This window comes from Lepisosteus oculatus, chromosome 7 (assembly GCF_040954835.1).
Source record: "Lepisosteus oculatus isolate fLepOcu1 chromosome 7, fLepOcu1.hap2, whole genome shotgun sequence".
NCBI classification, from domain to species: domain Eukaryota; kingdom Metazoa; phylum Chordata; class Actinopteri; order Semionotiformes; family Lepisosteidae; genus Lepisosteus; species Lepisosteus oculatus.
Window position 1 is genome coordinate 34146092 of NC_090702.1, and position 18370 is coordinate 34164461.

The 18370-nt window shown below is 40.5% G+C and overlaps 2 protein-coding genes across 6 annotated transcripts in view; one reads left to right on the forward strand and one right to left on the reverse strand.

The window, feature by feature from the left end:
• LOC102689473 (lysine-specific demethylase RSBN1L) overlaps window positions 1-9232 on the forward strand; it is a 54755-nt gene extending 45523 nt beyond the window's left edge. For all 3 annotated transcript variants that reach the window (XM_015352628.2, XM_015352630.2, XM_015352629.2), the window contains exons 6-8: window positions 2383-2550; window positions 4067-4175; window positions 6542-9232. In XM_015352628.2, coding sequence (XP_015208114.1) covers window positions 2383-2550; window positions 4067-4175; window positions 6542-7183 — 919 coding nt within the window. In that variant the 3' untranslated portion in view covers window positions 7184-9232. The remainder of the gene's footprint in view (window positions 1-2382; window positions 2551-4066; window positions 4176-6541) is intronic.
• A 6018-nt stretch (window positions 9233-15250) lies between these two features.
• On the reverse strand, window positions 15251-17974 carry tmem60 (transmembrane protein 60). 3 transcript variants are annotated; one of them, XM_015352541.2, is made up of 3 exons: window positions 17736-17974; window positions 16935-16990; window positions 15251-16330 (listed from the first exon to the last, which is right to left on the reverse strand). In XM_015352541.2, the coding sequence occupies exon 3, from the start codon at window positions 16285-16287 to the stop codon at window positions 15883-15885; it is 405 nt and encodes a 134-aa protein (XP_015208027.1). In that variant the 5' UTR covers window positions 16288-16330; window positions 16935-16990; window positions 17736-17974; the 3' UTR covers window positions 15251-15882. The 3 variants fall into 3 exon arrangements, with proteins under 3 accessions (XP_015208027.1, XP_015208025.1, XP_015208026.1); XM_015352539.2 differs by having other exon boundaries at window positions 16935-16993; XM_015352540.2 differs by lacking the exon at window positions 16935-16990.
• Window positions 17975-18370: the final 396 nt, after the last annotated feature.

Here is an 18370-nt window from a genome sequence, read left to right on the forward strand (position 1 = left end):
TTTCCCTCAGAATGGTCAGTGATTTGTTTGTTGATAAAGCATTTTCTGCACCACAAGACAGTTCACACAACCCAGATCAAGTGTTTAATGTTGCTCTCCTGTCCAAAGCAAATGTGCCAAAAGTGAATCAGGTTTTGAAAATATGGCTATTCACAGTCCTCCTGAACTACAGTTGAAATCATTACGCAAGGACAGTCATGCGATTGATTGATTGAAAAATCTCTTTAAATATTTTATTAATTCACACCAAGCATCCTTGATATTCAGGTGGGTAGCTGCGTCAGCATGCGTAGGCTGCAAAGGAACAAGTAATAGGTTTATTCCATGCTGAAAAAAAGAAGAAAGAGAACACAACGTTTCGGCTGTGGAGCCTTCTTCAGGTGTGAGAGAGACAGGGCAGTAGGCAAAGGTAAAGTAGCGGGAGAACAAAGGTTGGGAGGGAGGAGGAGTGAGAGGCGGGAGCAGGGGACAGAAAGAGAGGCCAATCAAGAGGTGTGAAATCTGAATGGGTGCAGAGAGGTGTGAAATGAAACTTCCAATGAATGGAGAAAATTTAAAAGAACAGTAATCTGTCGTTAAGGAAAGGGAGAATGTGTGATCCTAGCTGCAGAATAATTTTAGTTTCTGTGGTCTTTCTGATGTATGGGTTCGGAAAACCGTCTTTGAGAACACAGACGGAGAGATTAGAGTGGTCGTGGCCGTCAGAGGTGAAATGAGAAACAATGGGCTTGGAGAGATCTTTAATCTTCACAGCCCTGAAGTGTTCTCTGAAGCGGTCTCCGAGTCTCCTTCCTGTTTCTCCAATGTAGATGGCTGGGCATTTACTGCAAGAGATACAGTAAATAAGGTTGCTGGAGGTACATGAATATCCTTGATATTTATGTACATTGTCCTGAAATAAATCTTATCCAGGCTAGGAAAAACAAAACTTCCAATTTTTCAAATCCATAGTTACCAGCAAAATGAATACCTGATCTTTTATCATGTCTGACAGAATAGGTGGGAAGAAAAACCAGTGGAAAAGGTACTGCACAAGGCCTGACTTAGATGTCTTACTGTGGAGAATATTCTGTAAGGCGCACTCAACAATTAATTTTTAAGATGAGTGTACCAGTTTGTTTAGCCCCCTTGAATAAGATTATCGCCTAATACGAATGTAATCTCGAGTTGCATTCTGAAAATTGAGGGTTGGGAAACCCTGTGTATCCTATTTTGGAATTTTGTTTTCTGATTGATGACTTTTAAGTATGTCTGAAGAGGTTTGAGTGGGGAGCTGCATCAGTGTGTGTTCGCCACCAAGGAACAAGTAAATGTTGATTCTACTCTTCTGTGTGGAAAGAAAGGACACAAAGGTCACCCCTTAAGAAGCCTTTCCAGCTTAAATGTTTTTCATTTTCCTTTAAAAGTGACCATTAATTGTTCCTGTTTAGTGCTGTATATTTTCACAATTCTTTCTTTCCATTAATGTAAAGCAAGTGAAAATGTAAAAAAACATTTTATGAAACATCTTAGAAGATGGGAAAAAAACAGCCAGAAATTAAGATAGGTCCCTAGCAGAAAGAGGAGTAAATGCCCTCAAGCTAGACAGTGCTGAGTTCTGCTTTGATAAATTCTACTGTCAAGTGGACCACTTTGAACTCCTTCTTAATTGGAACTTGAGGTTTCAGCATAAATAAAAGCAATGATTCCCATTTCAGGCTAAATGAGGAGGCTGGCATATCGCAGTGCCCTGGAGGCACAGCTTCTTAAAATGAGCATTGACCTCTCACTGTACACATCATCCGTGACTCTGTCAGTATCCACTTCAAAAAATCCCGCTCATTACAGTTTCCTGGAAGAGGTGACACGTGGTTTCAGTCTTTAGGCCATAACTTTGCATTTGTAATTTGATCAGGCAGCACATCATACTGTAAAACTGCATATTAAACAATGATCGTTTTGCCTAGGGTTGTTTTCTAGAAAGCGACTGCAGTTGCAGTGTAATTTATGCTAATTGCTTGCATGCATTTTCCCAGTGGTTTCCTTTTTTTGCACTGGCATTCATATCGGCAAACGTCAGCGTCTTTTTAGGTTCGGCTATTTTTCCCCCACATGCTGATTTTTCAAATTGTTTTAATTGCCCGCTTTTCACAACTTGCATGCTTATTCAAAATAAAAGACAACAACTGCAGAGTTTATGTAAACTGAGCGATAATTGGGTGGAGTTTGAGAGTGTGTAACGGTTCTCTGACACAAGGCTGTCCTTCTTCTAAAGGAAAATGTTCAGTTAAAGCATTTCCCATGTGGCAGTTTGTAAACCTCAACATTGTATATGGCCTTTGTTGAGTAAAATATGATCTGCTCAGTCAATGCCTCTGTTATTTACTTTGACTTTGCATGTAGGACTACCAATGAAATCAAAAACCTGCAGTACCTACCTCGGGCCAGTGAGCCCCGTGAGATGCTGTTTGAAGACCGGACACGGGCCCACGCTGATCACATCGGGCAGGGCTTCGAGCGCCAGACTACAGCAGCCGTGGGAGTCCTGAAGGCAGTGCACTGTGGAGACTGGTATGTGAGCTGGATTTCAGCTGGACATGACCACTGAAATCACCTTATTCACTGGTGGGCAGTGTAGGGATGCAGGAAGTCACAGCGCAACTCAGCGAAGTTTTGAAGTAAGTAAATTTGGAGAGCAAGACTGATGCAAATGTATCTTTTCTGCTGTGCCCTGAGCACGAGCATTTCCAAAGTTTTCACACCTCAGAACACTTCTGTGTGTCGCCTTTGGGAGAAGGACATTGGGGCTTTTATCTGAACACAAAATGGATAGGGCACACGTGGCATAGGAAGCGTTCAACCACCATTTACAGAAAGTATTTTCCCACGTGCGTCTGCCTGAGAATATCACATAATTCATCCCGTCAGCTAAACTGGTCATAGCCAGAGTCAAAGTGCAGGTGTATTGCCTTTTTCTTAACATAAAGGATTTAAAGAAGAAGGGATTTCACTTTTCATACATTACAGTGCTTAAGGAACATTATAAATGAGAGGGTGCAATTTGGCCCTTCTTACTCATTTGTTTGCCCTTAGCCTTAGGATCCAAGAATCTCTTCAAGCCGTTTCTTCCAGGATTTACAGTGTTAGCTTCAGCGGTATGGGTAATAGTTATTTTTTCTGTTCTGAATGCTCCCTATTTTTTTTATTCATTAAGCAAGCTTCTCCATTGACTTGGCTTTCAGGATTTGTAGCAGCCAAAACATGTCCCCTTCGGTTCTAAGCTAACACATTTCTTTTCCCTTTATTTAAGGGTGATATTTTCATCAGACCAGGGATGTTTACCCTCGGTCATACAGCCTTTAGAGCTGTGATATCTTATTTTTGTGTGTGCTGACCACACACAAAAAATGGAAAGAAACTTTGCACCATAGAAGACTTACACATGTTTTTTAGCATTGTTGAACTTAATTTTCAGCACCCTCCACAGAAGGGTCCGCATTCTTAAAATGATGTCAATATTGACTGTGTTTAGAGGATGAGATCAAATGTAGTTAAACTGTCCTTATTCTAATGGTACTTAAAGTGCTTTTTAGGCATCATACCCTGAGGGCCAGTAAAGTGGTCTGTTGATATCTTAAGATTTACATAAAACACTTGATTGTAGATCCACATAGGTGTTCTACAGAGATTGATTGGTTGAAATTAGATTTACTCACAATCCAAACTTATTAATGGGAACACATTTTTTCATGTTTAACTGTATGGATATTAATGTAACCGAGCATAATCCTAGATCTGTTTTTTTTAATATCCTGTTGTTTCTGTGATCATTGTCGATTCTAAAAAGGTGAAAAAAATGCTACCTATACAGTTGAACCCTGTAGGAAGTATTTTAATTTTTTTAAATCAAATGCTCTTAAAATTCAAAAGTTGTTTTTGAATTGTAATCTCCTTGGTGTGATAAGTAGAAGTGGAATAGTTTTTCACTGGGAAATGAACATTATTTTAGATGCTTATTGGTTAATACGTTTTGAACATAGAAATGTTTTCTTATGTTCTGATATTCTCATTATCTTCCCAAATCTAGTGCGGATCCCCCTCGAATAACCAAAGATGTGATTTGCTTTCACGCCGGGGATTTCTTGGAAGTAGTGCAGAGGCTCCAGCTGGATTTGCACGAGCCTCCCCTGTCGCAGGTAACCACTGGTGCTTGAGGTACACAGGCATCCCCACCTCCTCGTCTCAGGGCCCTGGAGCCCGGCTTGTACCCCAATAGAGTAGGCCTCCTTGCAGTCTTGTGCCATTCTTTCCAATCCTGACACCTGGTGGTGTCACTTTGCACTGCAGCCAGTCTTGGAGGGGGGGGGGGTGAGGAAAATTTGCTGTAATCTAGAGATTTTTTTTTCAATGTACCATTTCAGTTTCACTGTTCACGCGCACATACCAGCGCACATTCCATCATGTTCTACCTAGCCAACTTAAGGAGAATTTAAACACAGTTTACACTCGGACGTCCAACCAGTTTAATCCTCCGAAGTTTTAAATTTACTCTTCATTATTCGAATCGCAGTATCTTCTGGATCTATGAATCTCATGCAGTTATTTCTTGAGGGATTCCAGATTAATGGGCAAAGAGACTATTTTTCGGGATTCATCCTAAAGACTTATTTTGTTAATGTCCGCTTATCTCCACTGTAGTCTTGAAGTAGTTTTGTGAGTTATGTTTGCACATTTTCAGTATCTTGAATACTTGCATAAGCTCTCCTCATAGTCTCTTTTTAAGGAAGAACACACACATAAATTGCCTTTTTCTGTGTTCACAATATTCCTTTAAGGCAGGTAATTAATCTGGACTGTCTCTTTCAAAAATAAATTCCATGTAACATTCCAGATTATCAAGTAATAGAATAGAGCTATTACCTGAAAAACATGAATCAGTAGGTCCAGTATAGGTCCAATATGCACCTCCTTGGTACTGCAGTCACTGATGTACCTGTTCCTGGAAGCTGAGTGATCCGTAGTCCATTTTCCAACCTGTATCGTCAAATTGTCAAAGTTCAATATGACAAGAGACACAATACGTTTTAATAAGTCATTGATAAATAGCGGAAAACAGTACTACGTAACCCCTGTTTGAAGACCAGCACTTGCAGATGTATTTGCAGTACAGTGTGTACTACAGGATATTTCCTCACACTTTTCCTCCATCTGATTGTTCTTTCAATTCAAACTTTATCCCCTACGGTAAAAATGTGTTAATGACCGAGTAGAACAACAGACAAACAGACAAACATCACCAACAAGAATTCTGTACAACAGCGTTTCAGGAGGTAAGAGTTATTCTACACTGTTTGAGATAGCAGAGTGGATGAAAGCATTCCTGAGTGTGTTATCATTACACCTGGGAACACAGAGGTGCATCATAGATGGGGAGGTAGTGTACATTCACAATGGAGTGGATGAGCCACACACTCTATAATGATCTCAGCCTTCTTTACATCCCTCTATTTATAGAGGAGTTTTAGGTTGATCCACTTTGCCCCAATGATTTTGCTGCTTATCTTCACTATTTTTCCTAAACTGTTACAATTGGCAGGACTGGTGCTGTTGAACCAATAAAGTACTGTAAGTATGTTAAAGGACTTTCAGTAAATGATTTGTAAAAAGGTAATAGAAAGTTCTGTCTACCTTAAAGAAGCTGAGTTTAGGGGGGGGGGGAGTCTGTTGTCCATTTTTAGAAAGGCATCACCACATGGAATTCACCTCAGTGGAAGAATACTTAATTATTTTCACTATTTTATGTATACTAATGGTTTTCAACTGATTTATATTTAAAATACAATATTAATGTGAGTTAATATCGATACAATTATCCACCCCGTTTAAAATTCTCTATTACCAGCTTTAATTTTCCATTTTTGTAAGCCATTCCAGCCCCTTGTCAACTATGCAAATGTGACTTTTCGTTTAACTACTGTTTTCTTTCTCAAAATGTGTGTTGCCCTTCACAGCACAAATGCTGCAAGCTTACTTTTGGAAATCAAGACTTTGCTGGAACACAATTAGAATGTGGATATAATAATCGTATCCCACAATTCTTTGCATGAATTAAATGAATTATCAAATGATTCAAATTGTATTGTAACAGCTTAAAGGTTACAATGGGAGGATGGGAGGAGATTTGGCCCATCAAGCCCATTTGTTAGTAGCTATTTGATCCGAGGATCTCTTTTTGTTTGCAATTTAGATATAACATTTTTTGTACTTGCCACACATTGTAGGGACCAATGAAGAAGCCATTAAAGAGCCTGAGGTTGCAGACCCAGCATTAGTTGGACCAGGGGTTTGGGAAGTAGTTATTTTTGGGGTGGTGGGCGGTTGGGAGCTAAAAGTTCCCCCCACATATTGTAATCATATTTCTCAGTTTTCTGGGACTATCTAGGCTGTTGTTGTCCATACAGTTCTATGGTGAGGGTGGTGTTAATCTCTTAAATGCTTCCTTGAGGCAGAATCTCAGAATTGTACCTGATGGATTGTTTTTCCCTTCGTCTTGCTGTCACAGTGCGTGCAGTGGGTAGATGACGCAAAGCTCAACCAGCTCCGGCGGGAGGGCATCCGCTACGCGCGGATCCAGCTTTACGACAATGACATTTACTTCATTCCCCGCAACGTGGTGCACCAGTTCAAGACGGTCTCCTCCGTCTGCAGCTTGGCCTGGCACATACGTTTGAAACAGTACCACCAAGAGGCAGAGGCATCCAGCAGCTCCAACGAGTCGGAAGAAGGGACAGAATCGAAAGTGTCCGCCGAGCCCATGTGCGTCAAAGTGGAACCCGAGGACTGTCTGGAGCACACCAGAATATCTGTGGACTCGAAACCCCTCCAAGGAAGCAAAGAGCCTAAAGACGCCCATCCAGTAGTCCAAACGGGACCGGTCGACGTGCCTCAGGAAAGGAATACGAAGGCCGCCCCGCTCCCTCTGCCGGAGAGCAAACCGAAAGCCCATCACTCTGAATGTCGAGCTGCTCCGGCCAAGCAGCAGGGCAGTGCACTCGCGGGGGTCCTGAGCGCTATCCGAACGACAAGGACTGAGAAACCCAAGGACACGTTGTACCCAAAGGCTCCCATCACCCCTGAAGACACGAGGCCGCAGCCTTCCATAAAACACCACCTGCACGAGCAGCAGAAAGACTTTTTATACTAATTTGTACATATTGTTTTTAAATAGCTTTCTTTTTTTTTTGTTTTTACTATCTAAAACCGTGTGATGTACTATATGGATTATGTAAGCTCTGTTGGGCAAGCGTGTGACTTGCACTCTACTCTGTTATTGAATGAATACATAGCAAATGTAGCTTGTAACATTCCTCAGTGCCTGTCCGTAACTGTGAAATATCAAAGCACTTAGGGCCAGCTGCACTGTTACACTGCAGGTTTTAAATAAACAGGTCCTTAAATAATATATTTTTGAGTTGTAGGTTATAGATGTATTAGAGCTGACATAAACATATATATTTTTTGTAAGACGAGCCAGAATTCTTTTAATGACTCCGGGCTTTTCCATAGAGCTTATTTATATCAAGATTTTTTTTTCCATTTTAAAATGTCAGCACTGTAGTGTAAATAACTTTTTTCTAAACTTGTAGTGTGATTTATACTTCAATAAGAACCTCCTAATAAAGGTTCACAATATTGGAACGTTGTTGTTTAAATAAGGGCTACGCTGATCGATCAAGCGCACGAGGCAAAGTGAGCCATGACCAGGTAGGTTGAATGGTTCCTCCCCAATCACAGATTTCTCCAGAAAAGTACTAATAAAAAGGCTATTTTTTCTATAGAACAAAGGCACTTAATGTTGAAAGATAAGATTAATTAAAAGCAATGAAATGGATCCATAGAATTAAGTATCTGCTTCATGCATTTTCAATATAAATGTCTTTCAGGATGCTTCTTGTCTTAGTCATCTGGTTTTCTTGTCTTCTTCCTTTGGAACTGAGTGAGATGAGAGCAAACATTTCTTCCTTTCTAGATGGATTTTATTTTTTTTAAATCCTTTTTATGAACGTTATTTTATTAGCATTATTAAAATGAGAGCGGTTGATGCTCTCATTTTAACCACTTCAACTTCAAAAAGAAAAAATGAAAGGGGGATTCTGGTTCCCAGTAACTGTGTACTGTATAGACGTACACAGTGCAGAGACTATGGTGAATTTGATGAGGCCTCTAACTACAGTACACAGTGCATGATAGATGGCATGAAAACATTAGCCGTCCCAGATCTATAGGTAGTCATTTGAAGTGTTTATAAGTGGATACTTACCTGAAAGATACTCAGTGAGATAAACACAGCCTGGCTGTAGTGCGGCTTCTGTAAACTATACATAAGAATTCGTGTTTTGAGTGTTTGCTTTTCTCATGGGATGTTCCTGTAAACTGGCCAGATCTGTTTCCCTGTTACAAACACACAAGACCTTTTCGTGTTTTCGAACAAAGTGGACAGCTCTTCACTTTCCCTTGCGGCTGCAGAGTGTTCCGCTTCGTCAGTCCCTCAAGCAGTTCGCAGCTGACCCTGATCACCAGTCCCACAGTCTGTTTGGCTCGCATTTTAGTCCTGCAGCTGATTGATGTGCATGTATAATATTATGCACTTTAGCCAGTCTTGAAGAATTGACTACTTCCACTATATTTTTTTCCCAAAAGAAAAGAGATCCATGCAGTGCAAAGTTATAGCTATGAGATGTACAGTCTGTAATGATCAGAAAACATCCTATGCTCTGAGGGAAGTACCTTTTGCCCATTTGGGATACTCTCTAGTGAAGATGAAATCCAGATAGAATTTTAAAGGGTGGCATGTTCAATGCACACTAAAAACATGGAACATGACCCTTTCTGGCTGACAGTCTACATGGGCATTTTATGTTATTACTCAGAAGTAGTTTGATTTACATGCATCACAAAGTCTTGCAACTGAGCAATGCGTATCTTAGGCTTGAGGAGAACACTTAAGTTATTAAAAGTTTACGATTAGTGCCATTAGGTTTTTAAATAAATGTCTAAATTTGAAAATACTGCTTGTACTAGAATTAAACATAGAACGTCTAAAATACAAAAGCTGGCCTAATATTTTGTAAAGCTGATGTGTGCCTTATTTAAGGCTGCAATGTGAGTACATCGATGCATCAGCAGTTCCGATTTTCAGGATTGCAGCCTGTCTTTGATACTAAATATGTATTAAAAGCTCTCAGGAACTGGATCTGGTTTTTGTACAACGTGGTCACAAGCTACACATACTTAAAGAGGCAGCTGTCTGGTGAAAGGGCTGAAGTTTCAGTACTTGTGTGCCAGACAGAGCCCCCATTTGTAGTTATTGAACAGAGCAAAGATGGAAGAATTTTGGGCATTACAACTGTACCTGGTTAGGTGAGTGCATGAACCCACAAAGCAAATGTGGGCTATCCTACGCGGTTTCCCTTAAGCATCTGTTAGCGTGTATTATTCCTGTGTGAGTTTATAGGTGTGGGGGGAGTACATTCCACGTATTGTCAACTGTAACCAGAAATGATTCCCTTCATTTTATGTCCTTTATTGGTAACTTTAATCTTTCAACTTTCTTTGGTACAGTACAAGTTACAGGCTTGCGAGCTTAACAGTTAAGGTGTGATGATAAACTAAATATATTTAGATCGTTTCACCCTAAGCACCGACGAGCTGCTTCCAGGTACATTCATAACGCTTTCAGTACCAAGTGTGACCTTTTGTAGAAGAAGAAAGGAATAAATCCATTTATTTTCACACCTTTTAATAGAATTGTTTCCCCCCTCCCCCAGTGTGTGCAGATTCACCTAAGGATCCTAAGACATACCCACTTATTGCAAATAACTGCTCTTATTCTATTTTGGGCCATTTTAAAGCAGATGTTTGTGAGTGAGGAACACATCTATCATAATGTCCAATTCATACACTAAATTAAAATGCCTGAACAAAGTATTAAATTAGGAAATATAAGAAAGAATACATACTTCTGAGTATTAAGCACTATAATCGCATAATACGAAAAAGAAACTGAGGTTTCTATTTCTTCATAACTTCATATGAGAGGACAGATAGAATTGAATTTTTGACATTAATGTGAAAGTGTGTAAGATACAGGAAATAGTCCAAAATGTGAACAGCCATCATCTGCTAAATAAAACAGACTCAAAATATAGTATTCACCATTGTTTTAATGCATTTATTTGCAAATTGTTTTTATTTCATAGGGTTAAAAGCTATAATACAGCTTGTGTACCAATGTTTTTTAAGACTTTTTCCAGTTAGATTATAGACCATAAATACTGCAATTTTAAAAGCTGAGATAATTATATTTTAAATGAAGCAGTGAAACTTATGTACATATGTGTCTGTGAAAGCTTTTGAGCTGTAGCCTACATACAGTAATTGATTGGTCAGAAGTTAAACCCTTGAGGTACAGTAATGAGAGAACATCCTGTTTAGTTCGTTGTGGTGATCTTTATGGACTGGGTGTAGGCTTTTACACTACAGTTAATAGTAATACATATAAAGTGCCTAAAGAAGGTCTACAGCCCTTTCCAAAATAATACATTTCATAGTCTAACAACCCATAATCAAGACACATTAAATCAGAGTTTATATTACTTGTATTTATTCATTGTAACACAATATCCAATTGGAAAAACAAATGCTCTAACATTCTGAAAAGTCAAAATGAAAACCTAGAAAAATTGGTTGGGTAAGTGTACAGATCCCTGAGTTAGTAATTAGCGGAAGCACTCTAGTCATAATTCTGTTTGGATAGGTCTGCACCAACATGGCACACTTAAGATTTGGCACATGGAGCCATGTCTGCGCATTGCTCCTTACAGAACAGCTCAGTCAAATTACAAGGGGACTGTTGATGAACTGCAACCTTCAAGTCATTCCTCAGATTTCCAGTTGGATAGAGGTCTGGGCTCTGACAGGTCCACGCGAGAACATTTAACCTTTTCTTCTGTAGTAACTCCATTGTTGCTCTGGCTGTGTGCGTAGGGTCGTTGTCATGTTGAAAGGTAAACTCGCTTCCTAATTTCAGCTTTCTTATAGAGAACAGCGGGTTTTCTTCAAGAATCCATCTGTATTTCGCTCCATCCAGTTTTCTCTCAGTCCCGACCAGTGCTCCAGTCCCTGCTGTAGACAAGCACCCCCATAACAGAATGCTGTCTCCACCATGCTTTACAGTAGGGATGGTGTTCTGATGTGATGTATTGGGCTTTTGTCAAACGTTATGTTTTGCATTTAGGCCAAAAACGCCTGTCCTGGTTTCATCAGACCACAAAACGTTTTTCCACATGGCTTCAGAATCTCCACTGTATTGTTTTACACACCTCACAAGAGATGTGTGTTGGCCTTTTTGACTAGTGGCTTTCTTCTTGCTTGCCTCCCATACAGCCCAGACTTTTGGAGAGCTGGGGATATACAGTAGTTGTGACAAGTCCTTCAAAATTCCCCTTTGATTCTTGGGGGTCTCTCTGTTCAGTTTACACCTCGCTTGGTCATCTATTTTTCAATACTGGCCTGTTGACCTTCTACTTCTTAATGTAGAACATAGGTGGACTCTGGCTTGAATGTACATCTTCAGTCTTGGAAGGAGCACTTCCAAGTGGCTGTTTCTGCACTGATTGCATGTCTGACATGAAAACCTGTGGGAGTCACCTACCCTTAACACTTTCAAATCCATATGCAAAACTTTCTTCATCAGCCTTTAAGGGATATTTCAGTACAGCTTGCCTTTCCCTAACTTTATGCCAGAGGTCTTTTAACAGCTCCATGCTGCCCTTTGTTGACTCTTTGCATTGAGATGCACTACTGAGGCAGAAGAAACCTACAGAAAGCTGATTTTATTCTAAAATCATCACAAAAATTGACTATAGGTGGAGGCTAATTAGCTTTTTATAATGCAGAAGGTAGTTGATTACACATGGGCAAATATACAAATGCTATTGCTAAGGGTAATGTACACTAATCAAACTAGGTTTTCATTTGCAATTACTTTTAAGAATGAATGAGCATGTTTTTCTTTTTCACTTGGAGATTGTTACAATATGTAAATAAAGGTAGATCAGAATGTATTTTAATGCGTCTTGAATTCAGGCTGTTAGACCACAAAATTTCTATAGGCACTGTGAACAGTGCTCAATTGCCAGTACCTACACTTCTTTAAAAAATGAAAAATAATAGTTTGACTACAAAAAAGTCTTGAGAAAAAGCATAATATATGTATGCAAGGCAACAGTTATATACTGTAGATTTCAGTCTTAGTATCAAATCTGTTACCTTGCTATGGATGACTTTGAAACATACCTTGGTTTTTTTTTTAGTTTGTGTTCCTGTTGAATTTATTCAAGTCCACCTCTAAATGGTTTTAGGTTTTAACTTCTTTTTGTGAATTTTTCCCAACTGTAAGAAACCCTTCTTCACATACAGTTCATCCTACAGAACATTTTCAGTTGTATGCAGGTTCTCCATCACGCACAGCTTTTCTCTGCACATAGCTGGGTGCTCAGACTCTCGTGATTGCAGTGCTTTCTAAAGTATATTCTATTCTTTTGCTATTATCTTAACATTCAAGGTAATTAACATTCCCGTTTATTGTCATTTGTTCCTTTTCACTTTCATATGTTTAATTATAATGCATGTTATTGGTCATTTTTAAGGGTGAAATCGGAATGCTATATTATCCGTTGATGAGTATATCACAGAACCTACCCCCTAGTCCCTACGTACTTAAGTAAAAAGCGTGGTTGGGGAGCAAAACCAGTAACATTTTCAACTGTGACGACCCCAGACTCAAGGAAAAAGAAGATGGCAATGCCTCTGCAAAATCTGCTCTGTGAAAGATGTCCTTTTGGCACGTCTATCCCAGCAAGCAATGGGCACGAGGCAGGGTACAGTCTGTATGGGACACCAGTCCATCGCAGGGCACACACAGACACAGGTACACCAGGGCCCATTTTTCCAGGAGCTAATTAACCTACCAGTATGCGATTGGACTGTGTAAGGAAACTGGAGCACCCAAAAGAAACCTAACTAAACATGGGGAGAGACACAAACCCCAACAATGATGGCACCCCAGATTCCAAATGGAACACAGGGTCCCTGTGCTACGAGGCAACAATACTAAGCCAAACAAACAAGTAATAGGTTTATTCCATGCTGAAAAAAAGAAGAAAGAGAACACAACATTTCGGCCGTGGAGCCTTCTTCAGGTCTGAGAGAGACAAGGCAGTAGGCAAAGGTAAAGTAGCGGGAGAACAAAGGTTGGGAGGGAGGAGGAGTGAGAGGCGGGAGCAGGGGACAGAAAGAGAGGCCAATCAAGAGGTGTGAAGTCAGAATGGGTGCAGAGAGGTGTGAAATGAAACTTCCAATGAATGGAGAAAATTTAAAAGAACAGTAGTCTGTCGTTAAAGGAAGGTAGAATCTACAAACGATATATTGATGACTGCGTCGGTGCCGCCCATGCTCCAACGATCAGCTTGAGTTCTTTCTGCACCATTTCACCAACTTCCACCCATCCCTCAAATATACGGTTAACATATCTTCCACTACTCTTCCGTTTCTAGACATCAACTTCTCTATCAACTACCCCCGACTGTCTACTTCAGTTTATTACAAACCCACGGATTCACACAGCTACCTCCTGTACAGCTCATTTCACCCCAACCACACTAAAAACTCTCTTCCTTTTTCACAGTTCCTTAGGTTACGACGATTATGCAGCGACGACATCGACTTCGAGAACCAAGCCCTCGAAATGTACTTATTTTTCATCAACGGAGGATACCCCAGCAGTGTGATTGACAGGGCCCTTGCCCGAGCCAAAAACACCCCCCGGACCATCAACCCGATCAGGAACTCCCGCCGTAACAACCAAATTTCTTTGGTGCTTCCTTACCACCCTAACACACTTCCTATCCCCAGGACCATTAACCACAACTTTTCCATCCTACAGGATGATCCTTCCATTGGGGCCCTCTTTTCTGATCACCCTATCATCTCATATCGCCGATCACCTAATCTGCGTAACCTCCTTGTTCACAGCTCCCTTGACCGCCCTCAACAACCATCCACACCAGGCACTTTCCCTTGCTACAGAGCTCGCTGTATCACCTGCAAGTACACAGCCACCACCACACTCATTCAAGGCCCCTCAGGACATTTCCGGATCACCCAGACAGCATCTTGTACCTCCAGCAACCTTATTTACTGTATCTCTTGCAGTAAATGCCCAGCCATCTACATTGGAGAAACAGGAAGGAGACTCGGAGACCGCTTCAGAGAACATGTCAGGGCTGTGAAGATTAAAGATCTCTCCAAGCCCATTGTTTCTCATTTCACCTCTGACGGCCACGACCACTCTAATCTCTCCGCCTGTGTTCTCAAAGACAGTTTTCCAAACTCATACATCAGAAAGACCACAGAAACTAAAATTATTCTGCAGCTAGGATCACACATTCTCCCTTCTCTTAACGACAGATTACTGTTCTTTTAAATTTTCTCCATTCATTGGAACTTTCATTTCACACCTCTCTGCACCCATTCTGACTTCACACCTCTTGATTGGCCTCTCTTTCTGTCCGCTGCTCCCACCTCTCACTCCTCCTCCCTCCCAACCTTTGTTCTCCCACTACTTTACCTTTGCCTACTGCCCTGTCTCTCTCACACCTGAAGAAGGCTCCACGGCCGAAACGTTGTGTTCTCTTTCTTCTTTTTTTCAGCATGGAATAAACCCATATTTGTTCCTTTGCAGCCTACGCATGCTGACGCAGCTACCCACCTGAACTAAGCCAAACAATGCTTGCCAACCATTCAACATGCTCAAATCTATTTTATTTCTACACAATCTGGGCGGTTTAAATCCCAGCACTTGTGTGACAGATCTTTTTTCAGGTCTGTGAAGGAGATTTCAATATGGGGATTTGGTCATGTCGGGATACCATTAAAGAACTCAAAGTGAAATGTTTTTGTTTAAGAATGAACTGGGAAAGGCTACAATTGATGTCATTCAATCTACAGAATGACACTTACTAGCCAAGGCAATTAACTGAACTTAAAATCCCTTTATTTAAAATTATATATAATATATCCCAATCCTCTCACTCTGCTTTCCTTTTTTCTTACCCAAACTGTCTACAAAATGAAAATTATGTCTTCATTAATAGCTTCTCATAAGTAGTAGTAATAATACAGTCTCCTGTTGTAATAACACAAAATCATATTCTTTTCTGGACAATGCTGGCATGAAACTTTATTCATGGAATACACAGAACAGACATTGATATCAATATTAAATCCATTGTCCCTGAATATATACATACACATATTAGAATTATTGAAAAGCTGTCCGTATGACTAGCCCAAAATAATGAATAATATTCCTGGTCCAGGGAAGTCAATCTTTTTATTTTGCATTAATCTGCCATTCCAAGTAACAGCATTCATTCTGGGAGAGACCACATCTTTAAAAACAACTTGAGAGACTATGCTTTCCACAGAAAATAACTGTTGACATCAGTTAAATGAAGCTAAGTATACAAAATAATGCTGATGTGAAAATACCCCTTTTTATATTTTTCGTGCCACACCTGAAGTAATCATGGCTTTACACCATCACAAGACTGAAGTCCAAACATCATATTTCTGAAAAAACGCCTGCTCCGGGCACCCTGATACGAAACGTGCCAATGAATGCCTACCTCCTGACCATCAGCTTTAATACTGCTTTCAACCAGCTGTGAGGAAAAGAAGTGTTCATAACAGCAAATCAGGCAGAAGACTCAGTCTTCAGTTCACTGTGAGAAAGCTGGGTGCAGAGAAGTCACTGGGTTTCCTCTTCCTTTCATGCCAACTTTAGTCCCTCCTGTCATGAAAGATGTTGTACCCGAGCTCCACCATGGCCCCTACGAGAAGGACCCAAAGCGGAATGAAGACAAAAGTCAGTTTCATGACCGTGAGCTGCTCCAGTCTGGCACACAGCGTGAGGCAGAAGGCCAGTTTTAAGTGCATGGCTATCATGTACCACACCCTCCTCTTCAAGTGCTGGGCTTCATTGCGAGGGTCATAGCCAGGCTTGCAGCGGCCCACCAGTTTAACCACGAGCATGAGGAGCAGGATGGTGTCGAAGATCCAGACGGGCAGGAAGATGAGGAACCAGCTCCAGTTGACCTTCTCATCCAGCTTCAGCACCAGCATGATGAGGAAGACCAGCGTGAAGACCCAGGTGAGGAGCACTCTCTGTGCCAGGGACATTCTCATTTAAAACACCTTGCAGAAACCTTCTCACACCCTGGAACACAAACTGGGACCACCGGGGATTTGGGTGGGGACAGAGGCAGCACAATAGTTATTCTACCTGCACTTAATTTCAGTACAGCTACAATCATGTTTTATTTTCATCTCCTATCGGGGTTTCTTGCAGAAAAAAGCTTAGGCTGGATGCTAACCTCCCACAGATGACAAAGTGGCACGTTAACCATCCCCCCAGCTATCTAAAAGCTAGATTACTTTACTAGCTTGTGAACTAACACGCATTCTTATTATTGTAGCTACACAACATTATCCTAAACAAGACCTTATATGACAACAACTAGTTTGATTATATAGGATTCATGAAAGTTGTAGGCTGCCCATGATGTTGCGTAAGGAAGAGCTTTGTGCTTGAAACACATTGATAATTGCCATTTTGTTTGCATCAAGCCATCATTGTGTTCTTTTTGCCATTTAGACACTGTTTATTATTTCATGCTCATTAAGGCAATAGATCTATTTCAAATTGAAGTGGCTTCCACTGGGCATTAGGACACACACAGACTGCAGGGTGACTGCCCCTTGCTGGCCCCATTAACACTTCTTCCAGCAGAAACCTTAGTTTTTCCCAGGAGGTCTCCCATCCAGGTACTGACCAGGCTCACACCTCTTGGGCTTCAGGGGGCCAGCTAGGAGCTGCAGGGTGATATGGCTGCTGGCAAAAAAAATGGTTCTCGATTTAACTGGTTAATCGTAGGATTATGATGATAAAAACTGGTTGCAAAGTATTATTCAAACGTTATAAACGGAAACGTCTAGCGGTTTTCAAATGGATTTTAAAGGGCGATTTTCAAAAGACGAACTGAGGGGACTCTCGCCTTCGGTTCCACGCATCTGAGACACTGTATTCAGTGTCTGGGGGCTGATGCAGAATCCGAAGATAAAATGCCAGTTTTGACTTTACTTTCGCACTCAGATAATTGTTGCCAACAGGTTATTGCGGCAAAAATGCGATAAGACAGCATTACAAGCTACTATTTGTACAAGGCTGATAAACCGATAATGCACAAAGCCAACAATAATAACTGGCAAATTCAATTACAAACAATGAAATGTTACAAAAATACTAATAATGCGATCGTTACAAGAGCTTTTGTACTTAGTGATATACACCAACTGTACTGGATTATTCAATATTTATTTTCAATAACTTAAGTAAGGATGTAAAAACAAATTATCTTAAAACCGAAACTGAACAGGTCGGTTTTATTTTCAGCACTCCAGAAGGTATGCAGAGCATCGTTATTTATTAATTTTGTGCCTGAAGCCAAACACAAACAAACTCAACATACATTCAAAACATTTTCGGACATTTGCACACAAATATTAGTCTTGTTTTTAGGTGTCATCCGCGATGGACATCAAAGATTCACACTTCCATTCGTCCTGGGACTTACCTTGGTTATCCGCTTACGTTCAAGACCGCAAGAGTATCTTGCGATCTCTACATCTGGAAGGCCTTCAATTCCCAATGCGAGCTAACCAGACTAGGCTTTTTCAACACCATCAAGAAGAGGCTTTACAAAAGACATTTTACTCCAGTTTCTCTTCCTGTTTCTCTACAAAAAAACACAACCATTCACAGAAACCATGCTGCGCTCCTCCTTCTTTACTAGGATAGGATATTTCGCCGTCTGTTTTAGTCTGTTTGGCAACATCATTGGACTAAAGCAGTGTCAGTCACAACAGCGAGTCGCTTCTGATTTGAGGAGGACTGCATAGGTATCATTTCCGGGTACAAAGGTCTTACCGTAAAACGTGTATGATTTGTATGCACTAAAAACGTGAAGTGACTCCAGATTCTCTTCTTGTTTAGCATCGAAGTTACAGTTTAACATGTACACACAAAAGGTTAAGTGAGTTAGTGCATGCATTAATAAGAAAAAATGTAAGGTTTATAGTTCTCTCTACAAAAACAGTCAGAATAGTCAGAATATACGAATTTTTAAGATTCTACAGAATAAACCTGCAAATATCGACTGAAGTAGAAGTCGTAACATACACACCCGTGTAAACTAGTGCATTGGTCAAT